The sequence below is a fragment of the Trachinotus anak genome, unplaced genomic scaffold (assembly GCF_046630095.1).
Source record: "Trachinotus anak isolate AG129_WGS33_773 ecotype Australia unplaced genomic scaffold, CSIRO_AGI_Tana_v1 ptg000026l, whole genome shotgun sequence".
In the NCBI taxonomy this organism is placed as follows: domain Eukaryota; kingdom Metazoa; phylum Chordata; class Actinopteri; order Carangiformes; family Carangidae; genus Trachinotus; species Trachinotus anak.
The window spans coordinates 5,488,233-5,504,740 of NW_027273877.1; the positions used below are offsets into that span (position 1 = coordinate 5,488,233).

At 42.3% G+C, this 16,508-nt stretch overlaps 3 protein-coding genes across 9 annotated transcripts; 1 reads left to right on the forward strand and 2 right to left on the reverse strand.

Annotated features, from left to right (window-relative positions):
• Positions 1-382: 382 nt before the first annotated feature.
• Positions 383-6,321, reverse strand: fastkd2 (FAST kinase domains 2). 4 transcript variants are annotated; one of them, XM_071464084.1, is made up of 12 exons: positions 6,128-6,321; positions 5,146-5,799; positions 4,940-5,043; positions 4,720-4,828; positions 4,498-4,621; positions 4,141-4,280; positions 3,736-3,908; positions 3,427-3,590; positions 3,081-3,251; positions 2,774-2,870; positions 1,317-1,431; positions 383-908 (listed from the first exon to the last, which is right to left on the reverse strand). In XM_071464084.1, the coding sequence occupies exons 2-12, from the start codon at positions 5,773-5,775 to the stop codon at positions 786-788; spliced, it is 1,950 nt and encodes a 649-aa protein (XP_071320185.1). In that variant the 5' UTR covers positions 5,776-5,799; positions 6,128-6,321; the 3' UTR covers positions 383-785. The 4 variants fall into 4 exon arrangements, with proteins under 4 accessions (XP_071320185.1, XP_071320184.1, XP_071320182.1 ...); XM_071464083.1 differs by having other exon boundaries at positions 3,081-3,314; positions 5,146-5,796; positions 6,128-6,320; XM_071464081.1 differs by having other exon boundaries at positions 3,081-3,314; positions 6,128-6,320.
• Positions 6,322-6,483: 162 nt separating this feature from the next.
• Positions 6,484-9,804, forward strand: mdh1b (malate dehydrogenase 1B, NAD (soluble)). Of its 4 annotated transcripts, none has more exons than XM_071464090.1 (10): positions 6,484-6,572; positions 6,654-6,766; positions 6,842-6,976; positions 7,064-7,206; positions 7,312-7,480; positions 7,558-7,915; positions 8,003-8,144; positions 8,527-8,702; positions 8,888-8,987; positions 9,120-9,804. In XM_071464090.1, the coding sequence occupies exons 1-10, from the start codon at positions 6,551-6,553 to the stop codon at positions 9,157-9,159; spliced, it is 1,398 nt and encodes a 465-aa protein (XP_071320191.1). In that variant the 5' UTR covers positions 6,484-6,550; the 3' UTR covers positions 9,160-9,804. The 4 variants fall into 4 exon arrangements, with proteins under 4 accessions (XP_071320191.1, XP_071320187.1, XP_071320189.1 ...); XM_071464086.1 differs by having other exon boundaries at positions 6,485-6,572; positions 8,852-8,991; XM_071464088.1 differs by having other exon boundaries at positions 6,485-6,572; positions 8,852-8,987.
• Positions 9,239-16,107, reverse strand: retreg2 (reticulophagy regulator family member 2). The gene is made up of 9 exons (XM_071464085.1): positions 15,782-16,107; positions 15,124-15,227; positions 14,832-14,862; positions 14,310-14,439; positions 13,907-13,991; positions 13,494-13,631; positions 13,076-13,164; positions 12,563-12,698; positions 9,239-12,272 (listed from the first exon to the last, which is right to left on the reverse strand). The coding sequence occupies exons 1-9, from the start codon at positions 16,033-16,035 to the stop codon at positions 11,473-11,475; spliced, it is 1,767 nt and encodes a 588-aa protein (XP_071320186.1). The 5' UTR covers positions 16,036-16,107; the 3' UTR covers positions 9,239-11,472.
• Positions 16,108-16,508: the final 401 nt, after the last annotated feature.

Consider the following 16,508-nt stretch of genomic DNA (forward strand, 5'->3'; position numbering starts at 1 on the left):
GCTGAAGTTCTGTTATGTTGATGAGAATCAGAGGAGGAGAGGCAAACACTTCAAACAATAACAATCTGCATCGTTTCCTGTCTTCCCCCATCTACTGTTTTTCCCTCCTCGTTCTTTCTGCAGATGTGGCTGCTTCAAAGGGACTCCACCTTTACCTTGCTCACCTTGCAGTTTCTGTGCAGCTACTGCAAGGCACATACGGCTTTTATTGGTTTCATTTAGCTGCACGGTTTTACTCATCTACTACCACAAGCATCAGCAAGATTAACATACTGTTTCTATAAGCTTTTTGAGTCGTTTTGGGACAGATGATTAAAGACAAACCTTTTTTATGTTAAAAGATTTTTTTTCCTTTCCCCACCCCACACAGATAATCCTCCAGTGAAGAAAGACTCTTTTATTAAGCAGGGAAATGAGTGCACACCCAAAGAAAAAAATGCAGGGCTTTCCTCTAAAATTGCGAATAAAGACTGTCAAAGTTGCTCTCGTACAGGTTTTATTGGCGCCTAAAAAAAATTAAACATGTCAGTTGTTTGCCTTCATCAGGATGTGGCTTCTTAAATCTTGCAGAAGCTCTAGATGATCACGGCGAACACAAAAAACCCAAACAGTATTTGCACAGAAGGATGAGCAGCCCTTCATGTGGATGAGAACTGGTTTCAAAATCGAGTTTTCACGGGACCACATTGATTTTATACACTTCATTAGATTTATTTGTTTCTGTTTACAAAGCAATGAGACGTGTGTTCATGATCACCGCATCCATTTACCGCTGACATCTGTCTTCAACATTGTAGTTGATCAGTTTCAGGTCGTGTGTCTGATCTGTGGTCTTCTGGAAAAATCTTACCCTTAAGAAACTCTGTCCTCTTTTCCTCAGGGACAGACCGCAGCTCCCTCTCTCTTACCTGGAAAACATGAAGTGAGACCCGGTGTAAGCCTCACTGTCACTGAGATGCAGCATTCAAGTAAATGTCAGCGAGCTCATTCTCATGGAGGAACACACTATTTAGAAATACATACCAAAGCAAATTAGCGCATAGTTCATTCCAGCTGCTATTTTGCCCGCTGAAGTGTTAACACTCATATCTGAAAGGACCATGTGGCTGATGGAAGGTTTGTGGTTATACAAGTGTAATTTCTACTTCCTTTCAGATGTGAGAATTTTAGTGCTCAACAACTTCAGAATATGAAAAAAAAGCTAAATGTAGAAAAATTGGTATAGCACAGTGTCAGCAGCTACTAAATCCTTACAAAAAGAAGAGGAAAAAATAAAAAAAATCAAACTGTGATCATGTCACAGTCTCGAGTCTCACCAGGACAGGGTGATATCCCAAGATCTTCAGATGGCGAATCTTGACTGCTAACGGGCCGCGGGGATTGGATGTACCGTAGCAAAAGCCAGAGAGTGGTGCACAAATTACTGCAGTTCTATGAGATAAAGAAAAGGGTTTGTCAGCTTTAAAAAGGTCAAAATTTGAATTTAGGTACCAGCATGACAGGATGAAAGTGGAGGTTTGGTTAGAAGAACATCACTGGAGGACAAAAAACTGAAACCTGAGAAACAGACAGAAGATGGTGGCTTCAGTTTGTCTTTCTGACTCCTTTCACACATACTTAATTACAGATCTCTACTCAGAGAGATTATAGTTTCAGATTCCATTAGGTTTTTGTCTGGTTCTGTATTTTCATTTTAATTAATCTCTAAAAAAAGGTATTTTTTATGCATAATGATGGAAGATCAGAAGAGGCTTTGTGTGATACGAACAACAAATTACATACCTCAAAAACTGATCATTCGGATCAAACACTGGATGACTGATTTAAAACAGAACAACTAACAAAATCCAGATTTAAAAAAATAAAGAAAATCAGTGAGAAAGACATAAGATAAGAGAGATGAGTCAATGAGTTTTGTCTTGTTCGTCTGGTTTGTTCAGCGCTGTTCTGCCATTGTGTTCATGTTTCAATTGTGACCTGCCGAGGGACTGTGCATGAAAATTTGCTTTAATCTAACTTTAGCACAATACCTCAATTGGTGACATTTATGTTTAATATTCTACGTGCCCCCTTACAAATAAAAGAAATAAAAGAAATGAAAAGACTGCTGGAGAGACTTACTGTGGAGAGTTGAACAAAATAAAAAGAATAAAAATAAAACTAAAAAGAAACCAAGAGGAAGGTTTCTGTACATTGAAATTAAAATGGTAAACAGTTATATCCAAACTATTTCAAATGTTGTTCATAAAGGTTGTTTAGAGTTTGATAAACTTTTTAAAACTAGTTTCAGATTTTTGCAAAGTTCTTTTTTTTTTTTTAAAACACAGAGTTTCTAAACAACTCTTAAGTTGTTTAAAACCATATTGTTCACTCAAAGTAAGTACGTTGTTCTTGATGTTCTCACTCAAACCCTTAAATTTGTCATAAATGGGACTTAAAAGCTGCAATTACTGTGGTGTTAAATGTAAGTTACAGGCAGCGCTGCTTTTAGAGCCCTGAGTTCATTTGAAATTTAGATATTCTGTCCAGTTTTGGAATCAGCTTTGATGTTTGTGGTCACGTAATGCGTCAGTGCCCGATATTGCCAGAACAAAACCCCCGCAGCATCCGCTCCACCTACCGTCACAGCAATCGGACGTCACCAAACATGACACGAGCACATTAAATTAGAAAAAAGAAAAAAAAAAAAAGTGCATGTAAAATACAACTACAGATGTGCTCAAACGTCAACTCTGGTGATGTTATCGACTGCATGCTGATGCTGATATCTTACCTTTGACTGCTCTCTGCTGGAGGCAGCTCTCCTCCTTCACGGCTGCTCGCTTCAGTCACACAGGTTTGGTTTGGCAGAGGTTTGGTTATCACACCATCTGAGAGGCGACACACAAAGCTGTTTGCTCACATCACGGTTTCACAACTTGATGAAATTGTTTTCTGTTGCCATTTTGTAAAGCAAACAGATGCACAGCTTCAGTGACAGAGCAAAACGCAGACACATTCAATGCATTTTAGTGCAATTATCAAAATAATGAGCCCAATTATCTTCACTTGTGGCACTATATCACAAATATGCTCTTCACCTATAAAGTAGTTCTCCACCATCACCATTTCCTCCAGCAGTGTGTCTGCCCGGTCCCTCAACACACTCTGCAGGCTCTGTAGGATCCACTGGTTGGCTGATGGACTGGAGGGTGCGGGGTCTCCCAAGACAGACTGGGGGACAGTCAGGGGACGAGGGAGAGGAGGACGGTCTAGACGGAGACACAAATCTACTGTCTGAAACATTTTCTCCTGTTTCGGGAGAAATCTTGATGCTGAGGAGAAACACAAGAAGTTGAGCTGGATGAAATTCAAAAATCCAAGTGCAAAGGAAATAAAGAATAAAGACAACTGTGTGTGTGTGTGAGAGAGAGCTCAGTGTCTTACGTGTACTGTTCAACTGCTCCACCGTACTACTCTGCAAGAGTTGCTCCAGTGGTGCAGAGGGGAAGTGGCCCAGTAGACACAGATGAAAAACAGACTTTAAAAGGGCAGGTCCAGACATCTTAGGCAGATAGGAGTCTAGAGCCTGGCTGAGACTATCCAGAAACCTGGAACAGCAAGATGAAACCCAACACAGACATCAAACCTTGCAAGATATAGTCACGTAAATTGAAAGTAAATCACTTAAATAAAGCAATGAGTAACATTAGCAGGCAAAATTTTAAAAAAAAGGAGACATGTTGAGTGACCTACTGTTGTCTGCGGTGCTGCAGATCGTAGTTCAGAGAGGAGTAAACCTTCAGGACACAGAGGAGGTCTTTAAGTGTCAGGGCGTCTGGGCTGGAGATCACCCTCTCAGCATATGCCTCCATCAAAGGTGTAGGGCAGAAGACGAGGCTCTCAAACACAGACAGGAAGAGGAGCACCTGAACAGAAAGAAGGGAAGTCTAAGAGTGAAGATTAAAATCTAAACAGCAAAGATACAAGACGGGCAAATATCATATACAAGATCTAGCTTCCTTGTAAAAAATATATAATTCATACTCTTATTATGTGATTGTAGGCATGAAAGAACACTTAAGTCTTTTGTGTATAAAATAGATTACGGAGGACAAACCTCATATGTAAAATTTCACAATAAGGGGTCTGTTGCAGAACCTGTTTGTTGGTCCATATGTCTAACATGGAGGTGACATAGTCTGAAAGGCCAGTGAGCAGATCTAAATCCCTGTAGTGCAGCTCCTTGCATGAGTGCAGCACCGAAAGCAATCTGTTGAAGGGGATTCCATTGAGGTTTTCTACCAGAGAGGACAGATGTGGAAAGAGAGACAGCACCATTGGTAAGACCTTGAAATAATAGTCCAAATAATAGTCTTCTCATCAGCGCTACAGTTGATAATGTTCCCAATGTTCATGCTGGCAATTTGTGACCATATTATATCCCATATGAAATCCATGTATTTCATTTTAATTATTAATTATTTAACTGTATTTTCTTGTGGAAAAATATTTTACCTGTGATCTTCTTACTACAGACATCCAGCAGTGGTCTGGAGTAGAAGCCCATTGTGGCCATAGTGGTGATCATGTACTGGGCGTTGGGAATGCTGAACTGGTCTGTCATTGTTAAAGCCTTTTGCTGAAGGAATATGTGCACAACACAAATGTCAAAATGGGATCGATTCAGCTACAGGTAAGAATACCAAATATGGTCAAAACCAAGACTCATAAACTGACCTCTAGTTTCCTTTTGAGATCCAGCGGGGCATCCCTCCCCAGCATACGCATCATGGTCTGGAGAGCCATAACTTTCTTGATCCTGGGAAGACGGGCCTCAACTACCAGCCTAGGACACAGCCACAACAGAGAATATAAATAAATCTGAAAAAGAAACTGGCAAATTTGGAATTAGAAGAAAGGCCTCAGTTTTGTCTGATGATTATTTGACGAGCTGTACCTCATGCCCTCCTTAAGCGTACTGACACTGGGGCTGCTCTCCATGTGTTCCAGACAGGAGGCCAAGATGGACAAGCTCTTCTCATCAAAGTCATTTAGTTTCTCCTGTTAGCGGACAAGAGAGCACATTCAGATAAGCAACAATACAAAAATAGTGCTGTTAAGAAAACACCTTTGCTTGCTGATCGACAATCTCTGACTGCCTACCTGGCAGGTTCGGAGGAAAACCTGGACCACACGGCTACGTTGAGGCACACCCAGACTGACCATGCTCAGGAGAGAGTAAGCCACGTCCTCATTGTGCATGTGGGCCACACTCTTCATGGCTAATTGCAGTAGCCTGTCGAACGCAGGATGCTCAAACATAAGCTGCATCTCATAGCGCCACTGCTCCTCTGACATCCTCTTAGCGATGGACCACATGTGGGTCAGGCAGTTGCTGATCTGTCGAACTGTGGGTGCGTATTGACAGGTGAGGTCTAACACGTCCGATGGGGAGACACAGCGCATCAGTTTGTCCCTGAAAGGGGAGTGCGTCTGTATCTTTCCTGAGGTGGTCTCAGCAGGCAAATCTGCCAGTGGAGAAGAGGGAATCTCCTTCTCTTCCAAATCCTCACTGCGAATACTCCCCTTTGAATAGGACCTCACTGAACTGACAAGACTCCTAGCCCGCCATGGCTGGATTTGCCTTTTGCCCCAAACGTGTGCTAACTGACTGGGGAAAGATGTATTTCGGATCGATGCTGTCATCAGTAAACTGCGCTGAGTCCATGGAGACCTGCGGCTGCAGAGGCGAAGGGCCCACCTCATGACCCCCTCTGTCACCCGGATAGACATTGCTCTGGAACAACTTAAAAGCTGCTAAATGGGTGAAAATGGAAGAATGCAAATTTATTGCAGCAGTGGAGCAAGTAGCTTCTATCTAAGGTCCAAGCCACAACGTTAATTAGAAAATTGTGCATATGTAGTCAAACACGAGCAACTATTACTCAGTTAGCCTTAATGCCTCTCTGACTGTTTCAACTTTACATTCTCAACCGCACAGACAGTTACATTATGCAGTTAGGTCGTACGTATAAATTATAGTACATTATAAAGTACCGTTACTACGATGTCAACAAGGTCAACAGACCGCCTCCTTCAACTGGCTAGTTACATTAGCTAAGGTTAGCTAAGTGATGCTGCCTACCTTATTTCTCTAACATACAAATGACTGTGTCAAAGGAACACATGGCGTTTGCTGCACCAGGTAACATTTCACCGAAAAAGTGGTTTAGTGATGAGAAATGTGGCTGCAGTAGAGTAAAACTAGACCCATCCGGTCAGTTCACACTCACAACACGCTTGTTCGTGCTGTGTGCGTTGCCATATCTGTTCCCCCTGTCAACGTAGCGCACCATGGACTTTCAAACTAATAATATAAGAAATATAATAAATAATTTTTATCGTTAATATAAAGCATCAGGTGTATATTATTTATGCGCATTGTTAACAAAGCCAGTCTTTGACCCTTTTTTATAACACGTCTTGATATTTCCTGTTGTGTTTCCGACCCGGACTCAAATAAGCGCAACATCTACGGTTTCCTAGCAACCAACGCTACCCTCATAGAATGGCAAAATTTGTGCTTGCTGGTAAAGTTTGATTTTAGGTTTGAACTTTCAGAGATTAACTGTGTAGAAAATTTCTTATTTATATAGTTTCACTCTCTGCAGGTAAAACAGACTGCCCCCATTTTGCCAAAGCGGAACTTTTGGCAGACGCTCTCCAGCGGTCTCTGCCAAACTTAAGGGCCCATAAGATCTCCATCCTTCCAGATGAATGGAAGGTGAGTTTTCTTCTTTAGATGTCATTAATGTATAAACCATGAGTATATTCTTCGTGTTAATTATTCATTTGGCAGGGATGGCTGGACGCCACCTGCAAAAGAAATGGCTGGAAGCACGACAAGTCTCCTTTGGTTTGGAGGGAACTGGTGGATCAAGGGGGCAAGGGGATGCTCTTAGGGGGCTTCAGTGATTTCCTTGAGCATTGTCAGGTAGGCGTAAATTAGGTTTTCTTAATTAATGTCACTTCCAAGCTCAAACTTCCAAACCTGCCAGTTCTTTCTTCGCTGGTTGTGCAGGACTACTACAGCGTCACATCAGACATGCCTACAGATATAATGCTGAGTGTTGCAGCAGAGAATCTGGAGACCAAGATGAACCTTATTGTGGAGGAGCAGCACCGTGCCAGTCTTATCAAACCCCTTCACATATGGATCAGCAGGTAGGTTCGTCTGAAAAACTCAAAACCAAAGAAAAAGAAATTAGACACTTGTGGAAATGTTTCTCAGCTGACGGATTATGTGTACATTTTCCCATACTGTTCCAGTGCTCTCAGTCCTACTTGCCACTTCCTGATCCCCAATCTGCTCTCTGCTGAAGTGTTCCCCCACCCCACTGCAATCAGCCTCCACCTATTGGACCTGGAGGGGGGTGAGGAGGGATTGCAGGGGCTAAGGATGGAGACGGAGGACCTTGCACTCCCTCTGCTCCATCAGGTATAGGCCTTTTTTTATAAATTTTCCTTTTTAATCATACGCAAGGAAAATAAAGCCACGTAACTATTTATTCACAGGTGAGCATTCACACAGATCTGGAGCAAGCCTTCCGAGAGGCGGATGTCATCCTCATGCTGGATGAGTGCTGGTCTGATGAGAGAAATACAGAGAATGGGAGTGAGCAAGAAAAGGAGAGTGGGAGGAAAGTAAAGGAAATCTCAGACCGCTACAGAGAGTATGGACAGCTGATTGACACAAGGGCCAAAAAGGAGGTGAAGGTGATCGTGTCCGGTGACTCATTTGTCAACCTGAGGTGCTCGCTTCTTGTGGACAATGCCCGCTCCATTGACAGCAACCAATTTGTCACCACGGCAACTCAACTGGAGAATGAAGCCAGGGCTATAATCGCAAAGAAGCTTAAAGTTAAGGCGTCAGGTAGTTTCTGTAAATCATTTGACCCATCCCTCCAATGCATCTCATTGCATTCAGTGACAATTTCCCATTCTTCTTCTTCTACTCTAGATATTACAGATGTCATCGTGTGGGGGAACATCAGTGGTAGTTTCTGCATTGACCTGCAGAGGGCAAAGGTTTTCAACTATGATGGGGCAATCAAAGGACCGGCTTTCTTTTCCCAGTCACTCTTCAAGATTTTCTATGACAGGTTTGTTACAAAAACAAAAAGATTTTATATAAGTTGTAAGTATTAATATGCAACAGTGCTTGAGATCAATAGTGACAGATTATTTTTAGTGTGTTTAACACTAGATTAATGTTATTTAACTTATTTTATATACCTTACTGCATTCACTGTATTGGTTAACTCCAATGAACTTGCTTTTTGGCAAGTTAAAAAAAAACCATAATATGATGACGTCTGGCACAGATCTACCATCAAATTACAAAACTGCCTGCCAAGCCATACCCTGCTGTGACTTCAGTCAATGCCAGTGTTGATTGCACAATATGGCCCAGATACAGCATGCTCTAAAAACATCCTGAGCTGGGATATGCCAAAACGCCAATAATCTCCTTTTTCCTTCCAGGAAATGGTTGGAGACAGACTTTCAAGACTTGGTGCGTTGTCAGCGTGCAGCTGTGGCTTCAAAGACCTGCCAAGCAGCTGCCATGTCAGCTGCCAATGGGATCCTCACCACCCTAAAGGCTTGGAATGGCACTTGTACTCCAGATAAGATCTTCTCTCTGGGTGTACTATGCCCAGGTAGAAACACAGCCAAGCACAACGCGTGACAAAATGACCTCAGACATTGGCAAGGGCTGGAATGCAGTTTTACTTCAAATCCATATTTGTGCTCTAATATTGACTGATCTAGCCACCGTTGAAATGGGATCATTTTTGGCTACTTGCAGGCTACTATAATCTCCCAGATGGCATTGTCCTCTCAGTTCCAGTTACCTTCAAGGATGGTAAATGGTCCGTGCTGTTCGATGTGACTGTTGGTGATGAGCTGAAGGACAGACTTCGGCTTTCTGCTCATGAACTCAGGCAGGTATGTTAAGTTACACAATTACTGAGTAATTCTGCACAACATGCATTCTTATATGTACAATGTGTTATTAGCACATAAACATACTATAATGCTTCTTGATTACTAATGGAGTTGTTTTTCTTTTCCAGGAGAAAGAACTTGCATCAGGAAATTGCACGATTGTTATGAAGAAGGAAGAGAGTTGATATTTCACAGACTAAAAACGCAGGTTAGAAGTAGATGTTCAAAGGAAATAATCCAGATAAAGTTTGTTTCAGTTTGTTCTTTTATTCTCTTAGTTTCACATGTGGAGTTGCAGGTTTCATTTTACCAGTTTAATGACAATAAATCTTTTCCGCTTTGTGAAACTCATCCATAGCTGTTATATTTTTAGATGTAAAAGATCAAACTGAGTACTTTATGGAAAAAGGAGAAATTAGAAAATATATTCCTTTTTTTTTAAAATTGTACAGTTCAGTAAGTGCCTTTTTTATATAGTTCAAGAAGCCATATTTTAAGCATAAAACACACTACAACCATACACAAACTAGTCTGTTAATATCCTCTAAATCTGATGTTATCACTTGCCACCCATTTACAGTTGGGTAGTCTTTTACAAATGAGGACACATCAAAACTTGTCTTCCCCTCGTTGATAATTAAATATCAAACAAACTGAACTTAATGGGCTCTTTTAACCTGAAACATTCAAATTGACTTTTTTTTTTTTTTAGCTCACAAATTGTGCAGTACTTTGTCAGTTGACAAGGAAAACTTGAACAGAGTGCTGTTTTTTACATGCAGAATATACACGTTCCTTTTTAGCATTTCTACACTATACACAAGGAGGCATTGACTGAAAAAAAAGGAAAGGTTAGTACAAATACAATGCACTACGACAAGTCGGGAAATGGACACATAGTCTGTTATAATCAATTTGTACAACCCACCCCTGAGATTTGGATGCTGAGTGGTTTACGAAAGCAAAAACGGGCCTCTTCATTCAGTCGATTATAGTGCTAGATTTCTTTTTGACATGTCGACAATTCTCCCCAGCAGCGGCCAGATACATGGGGAATAATTGAAGTATTATGTCTCTTCAAAAAAAGAAAAAAGAAAAAATCTGCTCTGGTAAAGTAACATTCTTTTGAAAATTGACCTCAAATATTGATTATGGTTAATACATGCGTGATTTATGGCATGCATGGACTTGTCGTGGCACAAAGGAGGTTATTTGGTAAAAATACACATCCCAGTGATGACTATACATGTACAAATAGTCAGGTATAGATCGGACTATCTAACAAGAAGCCTGTGTTTGTCAACGAAGATGTAGATCGAGAGTAAATTCAATTGCATCTGGATCGATTACAATGTGGATGTATGAAATTAAATTGTATTCACAACTATAAAATAAAACGAGGCATCAATCACACAGAGGAAATTCAGGGACTATTCTTTTATCTTGCCACATCAAAGTCACTTATGTGTATGGGTAAAGATCTACTACTGGTCAACATCCAACAATGTCAAAGATTAAGTTTCCATTTCCAGGCAACAAGTGAAATACCACTAATGACTGAATGCTACTGTCAAAACTGTAGAGAGGTGCGGATAAAGTGAAAGATAATACTTTTGTTTGACTAAATCCAACTCTGGGAATAAGGAACTATTTTTTAAACCTGGACGTTCATGGTGCCATCAATAAAAGGCTTATCATACAATCATTATGGGCATCTGAGGGGATACAATTTACTTTCAGACTCCCTCTCAGCTCATCGATAAAGTTTCATCAACTGACAATTAAATTAAATAATTTATCGTATATATTAATAGTTATATAATCCAACATTCCAACTCTTCATAGCGCCATCTAGATAAACATCTGCTTCTGAACGAAAACAAGGTGGAAGGGTTCAGCTCTTAGCCAAGGTAGAAAATAGAGGCATTATTATTGTGACGTGAGACTGAACTTGAACAGTGTTGAGAAATTTGCTTGCTAAATTACCAAGCAAATTTCAATGCTAGATAAACCATCCAAAAGAATGCTAAGCAGCCCCTGGCAATAATGATTTCTCTATAACTATTAACCCGAGCTCTGCCTTGAGCCGGCGCTCACTTTGCATGATACCCTCAGCGTATCAACACAACAAACTCTACTGTAAATGCATTATTGATGATTTCTGCTCTTGTTCTTGTATTTAAGCGTAGAGATCAAACCTATGTCATGAATGCCATGTGATAGTAGCTGGTGATCCCGATCACGTGATGGTCCTGGACTAGAAACAACTCAGGCACCAAGGCTGAACAGACCCTGTAATATGAGAACATGAAAACAGAATGGACCGAGTAATCTCAACCGTCTGCCACACTATCAACAACCAACAGCGTTAAACTCTCTGATAAATGTTTTATAGCAGTATGTATGGATATAATGTAGTTCTAACATACAAATAAAAACAAAACAGTCGGAGGTGGGGGCAGGGGGGAGGCAACAGGGAAGCTATGACTGTGGTTGATGTTGAGGAGACGGAGGTGTGTCTGGAGCTCCTTCCACCAGCTGTCTGTCAGAGCTGAGGTCCAGCCCCTCGTCCACCTGCTCCAGTTCACTTTGGTCCAGAAGCTCAAAGTCCTCTTCCTCAGTCGGAACTAGTGTGTCGTCAGGCATTTCCGTGCCAGCGCCGCTTTCTGGCGTAATGGCCTCATCCAGTTCCTCATCAGCACCCAGCGCCCCTCTTGTAGTGACTGTAGTGTTAGCAGTGGTGTCGGTGGGTTGGGTGGAGGTCTCCAGAGCGCCCGGTGGGGTTTCAGTGGGAAGGAACTCAGCCAGTGAGGGGTCCTCGCTGGCCTCGCTAGAGCGCAGCAGGGCTGACAGAGTGTTCTGCACCACAGTGGAAATGGCCGTGCTCACTATCTCCTCGCTCAGGGCCTCCAAGGACCGCTGTGCACCCTGGGTTACTGCTGCTTCCTTCTCCTCTCCTCCCTGCCTCCTTGCTTCCTCCCCTGCGCCTGGCACAGGAAACAAGCCCTCCTCACCCCCTGGTGGTCGTCCGTGTCCGTTGAAGTGTGTGTTCACAAAGTGGAGCGGGGACGCTAGGTGCTGGATAAGGAGGCTGGCAGGGCTCAGTGGTTCTCCCTCTGACTGAGCACCAGCCTGGGCTCCGCCAACCTGGCTGGGACCTTGCAGAGGAAAGTGGAGCAGGTTGTGCTCGATGGACGGGAACTCCTCGACTGAAGGGAACTCAGGGAGATCCCGAAGGTAGGACTCCTCTGGGTCGCTGTGTAAACTCTGCTGGTCCAAATCTGGGTCCAGGAAGAGACAAGACACCAAAAAATTAATGTAATGTAAGCCATGTAATTAAGAACACTGAAAACAAAAACTGCACAGTTTTCAGCTGGCAGACTGGTTTGATTACTGTGGCTGCACAACACAGTGAGCTCACATCAGCAGAACTTCCATGACCTCCACTGAATCAAAGATAAAGATAAATAACCACTAGCCCCAGGGCTGAACTGACCCAAACCTTTGACCTTCCTCCAAAGGAAAACTCGGTATAAACTGAAGCGTGTCACTGATGTGAGCGATCCTTTACCTTCCGAGACGTCAGTGAGTTGAGGAGTGGTGGCTCTGGACACTGAGAACCCTCCACTCTCCAAGATGGATGCCTCCTCATCTGACAACTCTGAGTCTGTGATGGCCATCGCCAGAGCTGTAGTCTTCACGTCCACCTAAGCAAGAAAACCACAGTGTTATAATCACATCACTGCTAAAACACGAAGGCAACATCATCTTTCTTCACATATTCAGGGTGAATATAAAACAGACTTTATCATCAAGAGTTCATCATTACAACAGTTTACATGGATATTATTACACTGGCTCTTAATTCATTCCACGGACACAGCATAATGACTGAATACCAGACATCAATAAACTATGGCTGTCCTACAGTTGCACAAATGGAATGTGGTCATACTTGAAATATACATTTATTACACAATACTTCAGATCTCCTTCTAAAAACAAAAGCCCATCCTCACTCTCTCATAAGTCTACTCTATGTGGCTCTGTAACATGGGTCGTGTTTACAGGTGTGCGTCTGTACCGTTGGGGCAAAACAAGACAGCTCCTCCTCGCTCTCACTCTCTGTTTCGGCTCTCGGCTCGTCACCCTCCTCCAACTCCTTCTTCACCTCTGTTAAAGAAAACACACTTATGACTAAAAGAAATTGTTTAAAAAAAAAAAGAAAAGGAATGGCACTCACTTTTGTACCACATCTTAACATGAGCTACAAGATAGCGAGCGTGAAATCCTGTATGAGAGATATGGGATCGAGGAACGAATGCAAGCAGAGAAACTTGTAATCACACTTCCTTGAAAGCCGGCACGGTCCCATTTACACAGTTATGTAACAGGTGGTGTTACAATGGCTATTATTCTTTCAGTGTTTGCAGTGGTTTGTGTCTGAGGTTCAGTCTGAGGAAAAAGAAAGGTGATCTGCAGAGGTTCACAGCAGCACTCACTCCTCTTGTCGTGCTTGCGGTGTTCAGTATCTCCCTTCATGCTGTAGTCCAGTTTCATCAGGATTGGCTCCAAGCCCGTGTACATCCTCTGGATCAGCTCGTGGTACACCACCAGCGGCCACAGCAGCACGCTCAGGACTGAGCAGGCGCACAGAAAAAAAACACTCACAATTTTAAAATACGGTCTCTACTCTTCACAAGTATCAAAACCAGATGCTGCAAATCGACACAGGGTTTATATTATGTAAAATGGCAGATTTTGTAATAAGAAACCAGTTATCTGATCCATGGATGATGAAGAGATACAACATTACAGGATATTAAAACAAAAGCATGACCTATTAAATAAACATGCAAATTAAGGGCTTAGTAAAACAGTACTCTTTGTGGCACTTAAGCACGAAGAGACTCACCTATAATATAGGAGATCATGATTCCTGGTACATAATGTCCAACCATAGCAAGTACAAAGCAGCCGCTGCACATCATCACACAGAACTGAGAAACAGAACAAAAGAGAGAAATTAGGCTACCACGCCTTCAGGGCTGCAAGGGATACAAGAGGAGGAAGTGAGAAAGTGTCATCGCTGTAGGTGTGTGGTGTGTTTACGCGTTTGTGTACGATGGAGGAGAAATGAATTCTTGCAAATGCAGCACCAGCAGTTAGTATCACGCCTTGAGGATTCCCAAAACTTAAAGGGTTTTTCAGCTATACTGTTGGCAATGTTTGCTTTCACATGCAGCTCTGTCTCTCTGTCAATGACTCAAGACAGTGAGGAATGAGATGCGGTTTTTTTTTTTTTTAACAGTCTGTACCTTGCCGTGGTTCTGTCGTTTGTACTGCAGCATCTCCTGCAGGTACAGACAGCAGGTCAGGTAGCTCTCAGCCAGGTGGTGGCTGAGCTCAGGAATGCTGAGCAGACGCTGCTCCCCGCTCATCGTTTCACTGTATGCAAACAAGAATACACACACAAACACAGGGAGAGGGTGGCAAAATCAACACTTGTAAAGAACAAAAATCTATACTTAAAGTGCTTGAGGTTGTACTTCAATGGCTCAGAGAGGTAGGGTAGGATTCCATGTTCATGTTATGACAGTGGAGGGAGGGAGACACACACAGATGACTACAAACACAACAGACAAAACTAGACTGGTAGCCTAAAATTAGCTACAGTGATATGATGTCACACGTGAGGAAAATGTCAAACATGAAGACAGAGTTCACAGTGTTGCAATTTAACAAAAGCTCTTATTTTGGATTATATTCAGGCGACACATGAGCAACGTCAGAAAAAACTATTATAGGTACTGCGTTTGTCAGGTACACACACTACACACCTTTGTACAGGTTCAGCCTCTGCATGTTGAACTGCCATAGAGGAAAAACACGCAATTAGCAGGAGATCATGAGCAAAACGTGTACTGTGTTAGGCAGATAAAAAGCATTTTTTTCAAGATTACCACAGAACCTCGAAGGGTGAACACGATCTTTCACAAATGTTCAAAGGTTTGCGCTTGTGAGTATTGGCATGTTAAAAATATATGTATTTTACCACAGTGAATATTTCCTTAGGTAATAAGTGATACAACTTGAGGACCAGATTAAAATGACATAAAGGCGTGGGCTTACTAGTGATGACAGGCAACTTGGGCTTCCATCTCTCCAGTAGCATCAGTCCCAGCAGGGACACACTCAGTAGGAACAGGGGCCGCAGGGAGGTGGAGGACAGGAGCCTGTGGAGACACATATAAACAGCCTAACATTTGGCTTATGTTCAACACACTGACATACAAGTATCATAAACACACTTATAATGCCAGTAAGCTAATTTTACACATTAGACTTCATAAATACATTTACACAGTACCTCTTTTCGTTGGCCTTGTATAATATGAGACAGGAGAAAGTAGTAAGCTGTCACTGACAGCTGGTTAACAGGGCCTGGGCCACTCAGCATGACATGAGTGTTTGTTAGGATTAAGCTTAACAAAAGCTAACAGGTGTAACTACTCAAAATAACACCGCTTTTCTATTTCGTCAGCGCATGTATGCATTTCCTGATACTGTTTAATGAATGACGCCCAAATATCCGTGTTCACAATTAAGTTTAAACTGGCTTGCAGGATGCGTTAGCATTAGGCTAAAGACATGGGATTAGCTAACTTGTCTTGACATTCACTCGTTATATCCGCGCTGACGTTAGCCAGCTAGCTAACGATGAACTTCAATGCAGCCTTATCGACTTGTCAGAGAGGCGACAGGCGTGATTGAACCCAGTTGCGGTTACCAGAATAATGTGTTGAGTGTCAAGGCGACAGAGATGCTGTACAACGGCCTCTCCCAGACCAGCAGCCTCTGCACCCACAGCAGCAGGGTCTCATACTGCGATAGCCAACCCTGAAGACGCTCCCGCAGGCGGACAAGCTCCGGGTTTCCGTCCCCGCAGACGTGCTCCGATGTCCCGGCGGGGAACAGAGCCTCCAGGCCGACCGAAGAGGAGGTTACCGAGGGGCGTCTTCTGGCCTCCTCTCCGCTCGCCATGTTTTCCCCCACTTTGTTATGTTGTTTTGGAGATCACGGGGTGTACGGAAATATCAGCGTCAAGTTTCACAGACCTCAAAAATTAAAGCTTCCGGTTGTGACCTTCAAAATAAAAAATAAAAAAAACAGCTCGGCTACGTAGCAGCGAGCACAAAGCGAGAATGATGAATGGAGAAAATTTACTTGGTGAATGAAAATGCAAGTTTTGAAAATTTGAATCATAGTTATAAAACGACTACTGAAACGCAAACAAACACAATTGTTATTGCATATGAACCAAGAAGTTCACAGAGCACCAATATGAATGTGAAAGGCAAAAATGTTTCATCAAAAGGTTATTTTATAGCATAATGGTTTGCATATATTCCAGGTTAATTAAATAGAGGCAGGTTACAAAACATGTTCATATTCAAAGTTTAAACACTCATATAAAAGCTATAAATTTTTCTTTTTACAGGTTTCATATTTAATAC

What these genes read in the sequence shown, in the direction of transcription:
- fastkd2 (XM_071464083.1), bottom strand. Translation starts at nt 5,775, where the DNA reads ATGTCTATCCGGGTGACAGAGGGGGTCATGAGGTGGGCCCTTCGCCTC. An exon ending in TTTTCCTCCGAACCTGCCAG is followed by an intron (nt 5,044 to 5,145) that starts GTAGGCAGTCAG and finishes GTCCGCTAACAG; the next exon opens with GAGAAACTAAATGACTTTGA. An exon ending in ATCTCAAAAGGAAACTAGAG is followed by an intron (nt 4,622 to 4,719) that starts GTCAGTTTATGA and finishes ATATTCCTTCAG; the next exon opens with CAAAAGGCTTTAACAATGAC.
- mdh1b (XM_071464086.1), top strand. Translation starts at nt 6,551, where the DNA reads ATGGCAAAATTTGTGCTTGCTG. An exon ending in GGCAAAATTTGTGCTTGCTG is followed by an intron (nt 6,573 to 6,653) that starts GTAAAGTTTGAT and finishes CACTCTCTGCAG; the next exon opens with GTAAAACAGACTGCCCCCAT. An exon ending in TCTGGGTGTACTATGCCCAG is followed by an intron (nt 8,703 to 8,851) that starts GTAGAAACACAG and finishes GGCTACTTGCAG; the next exon opens with GCTACTATAATCTCCCAGAT.
- retreg2 (XM_071464085.1), bottom strand. Translation starts at nt 16,035, where the DNA reads ATGGCGAGCGGAGAGGAGGCCAGAAGACGCCCCTCGGTAACCTCCTCT. An exon ending in CATGATCTCCTATATTATAG is followed by an intron (nt 13,632 to 13,906) that starts GTGAGTCTCTTC and finishes GCGCCTGCTCAG; the next exon opens with TCCTGAGCGTGCTGCTGTGG. An exon ending in TGTCTTGTTTTGCCCCAACG is followed by an intron (nt 12,699 to 13,075) that starts GTACAGACGCAC and finishes TTTCTTGCTTAG; the next exon opens with GTGGACGTGAAGACTACAGC.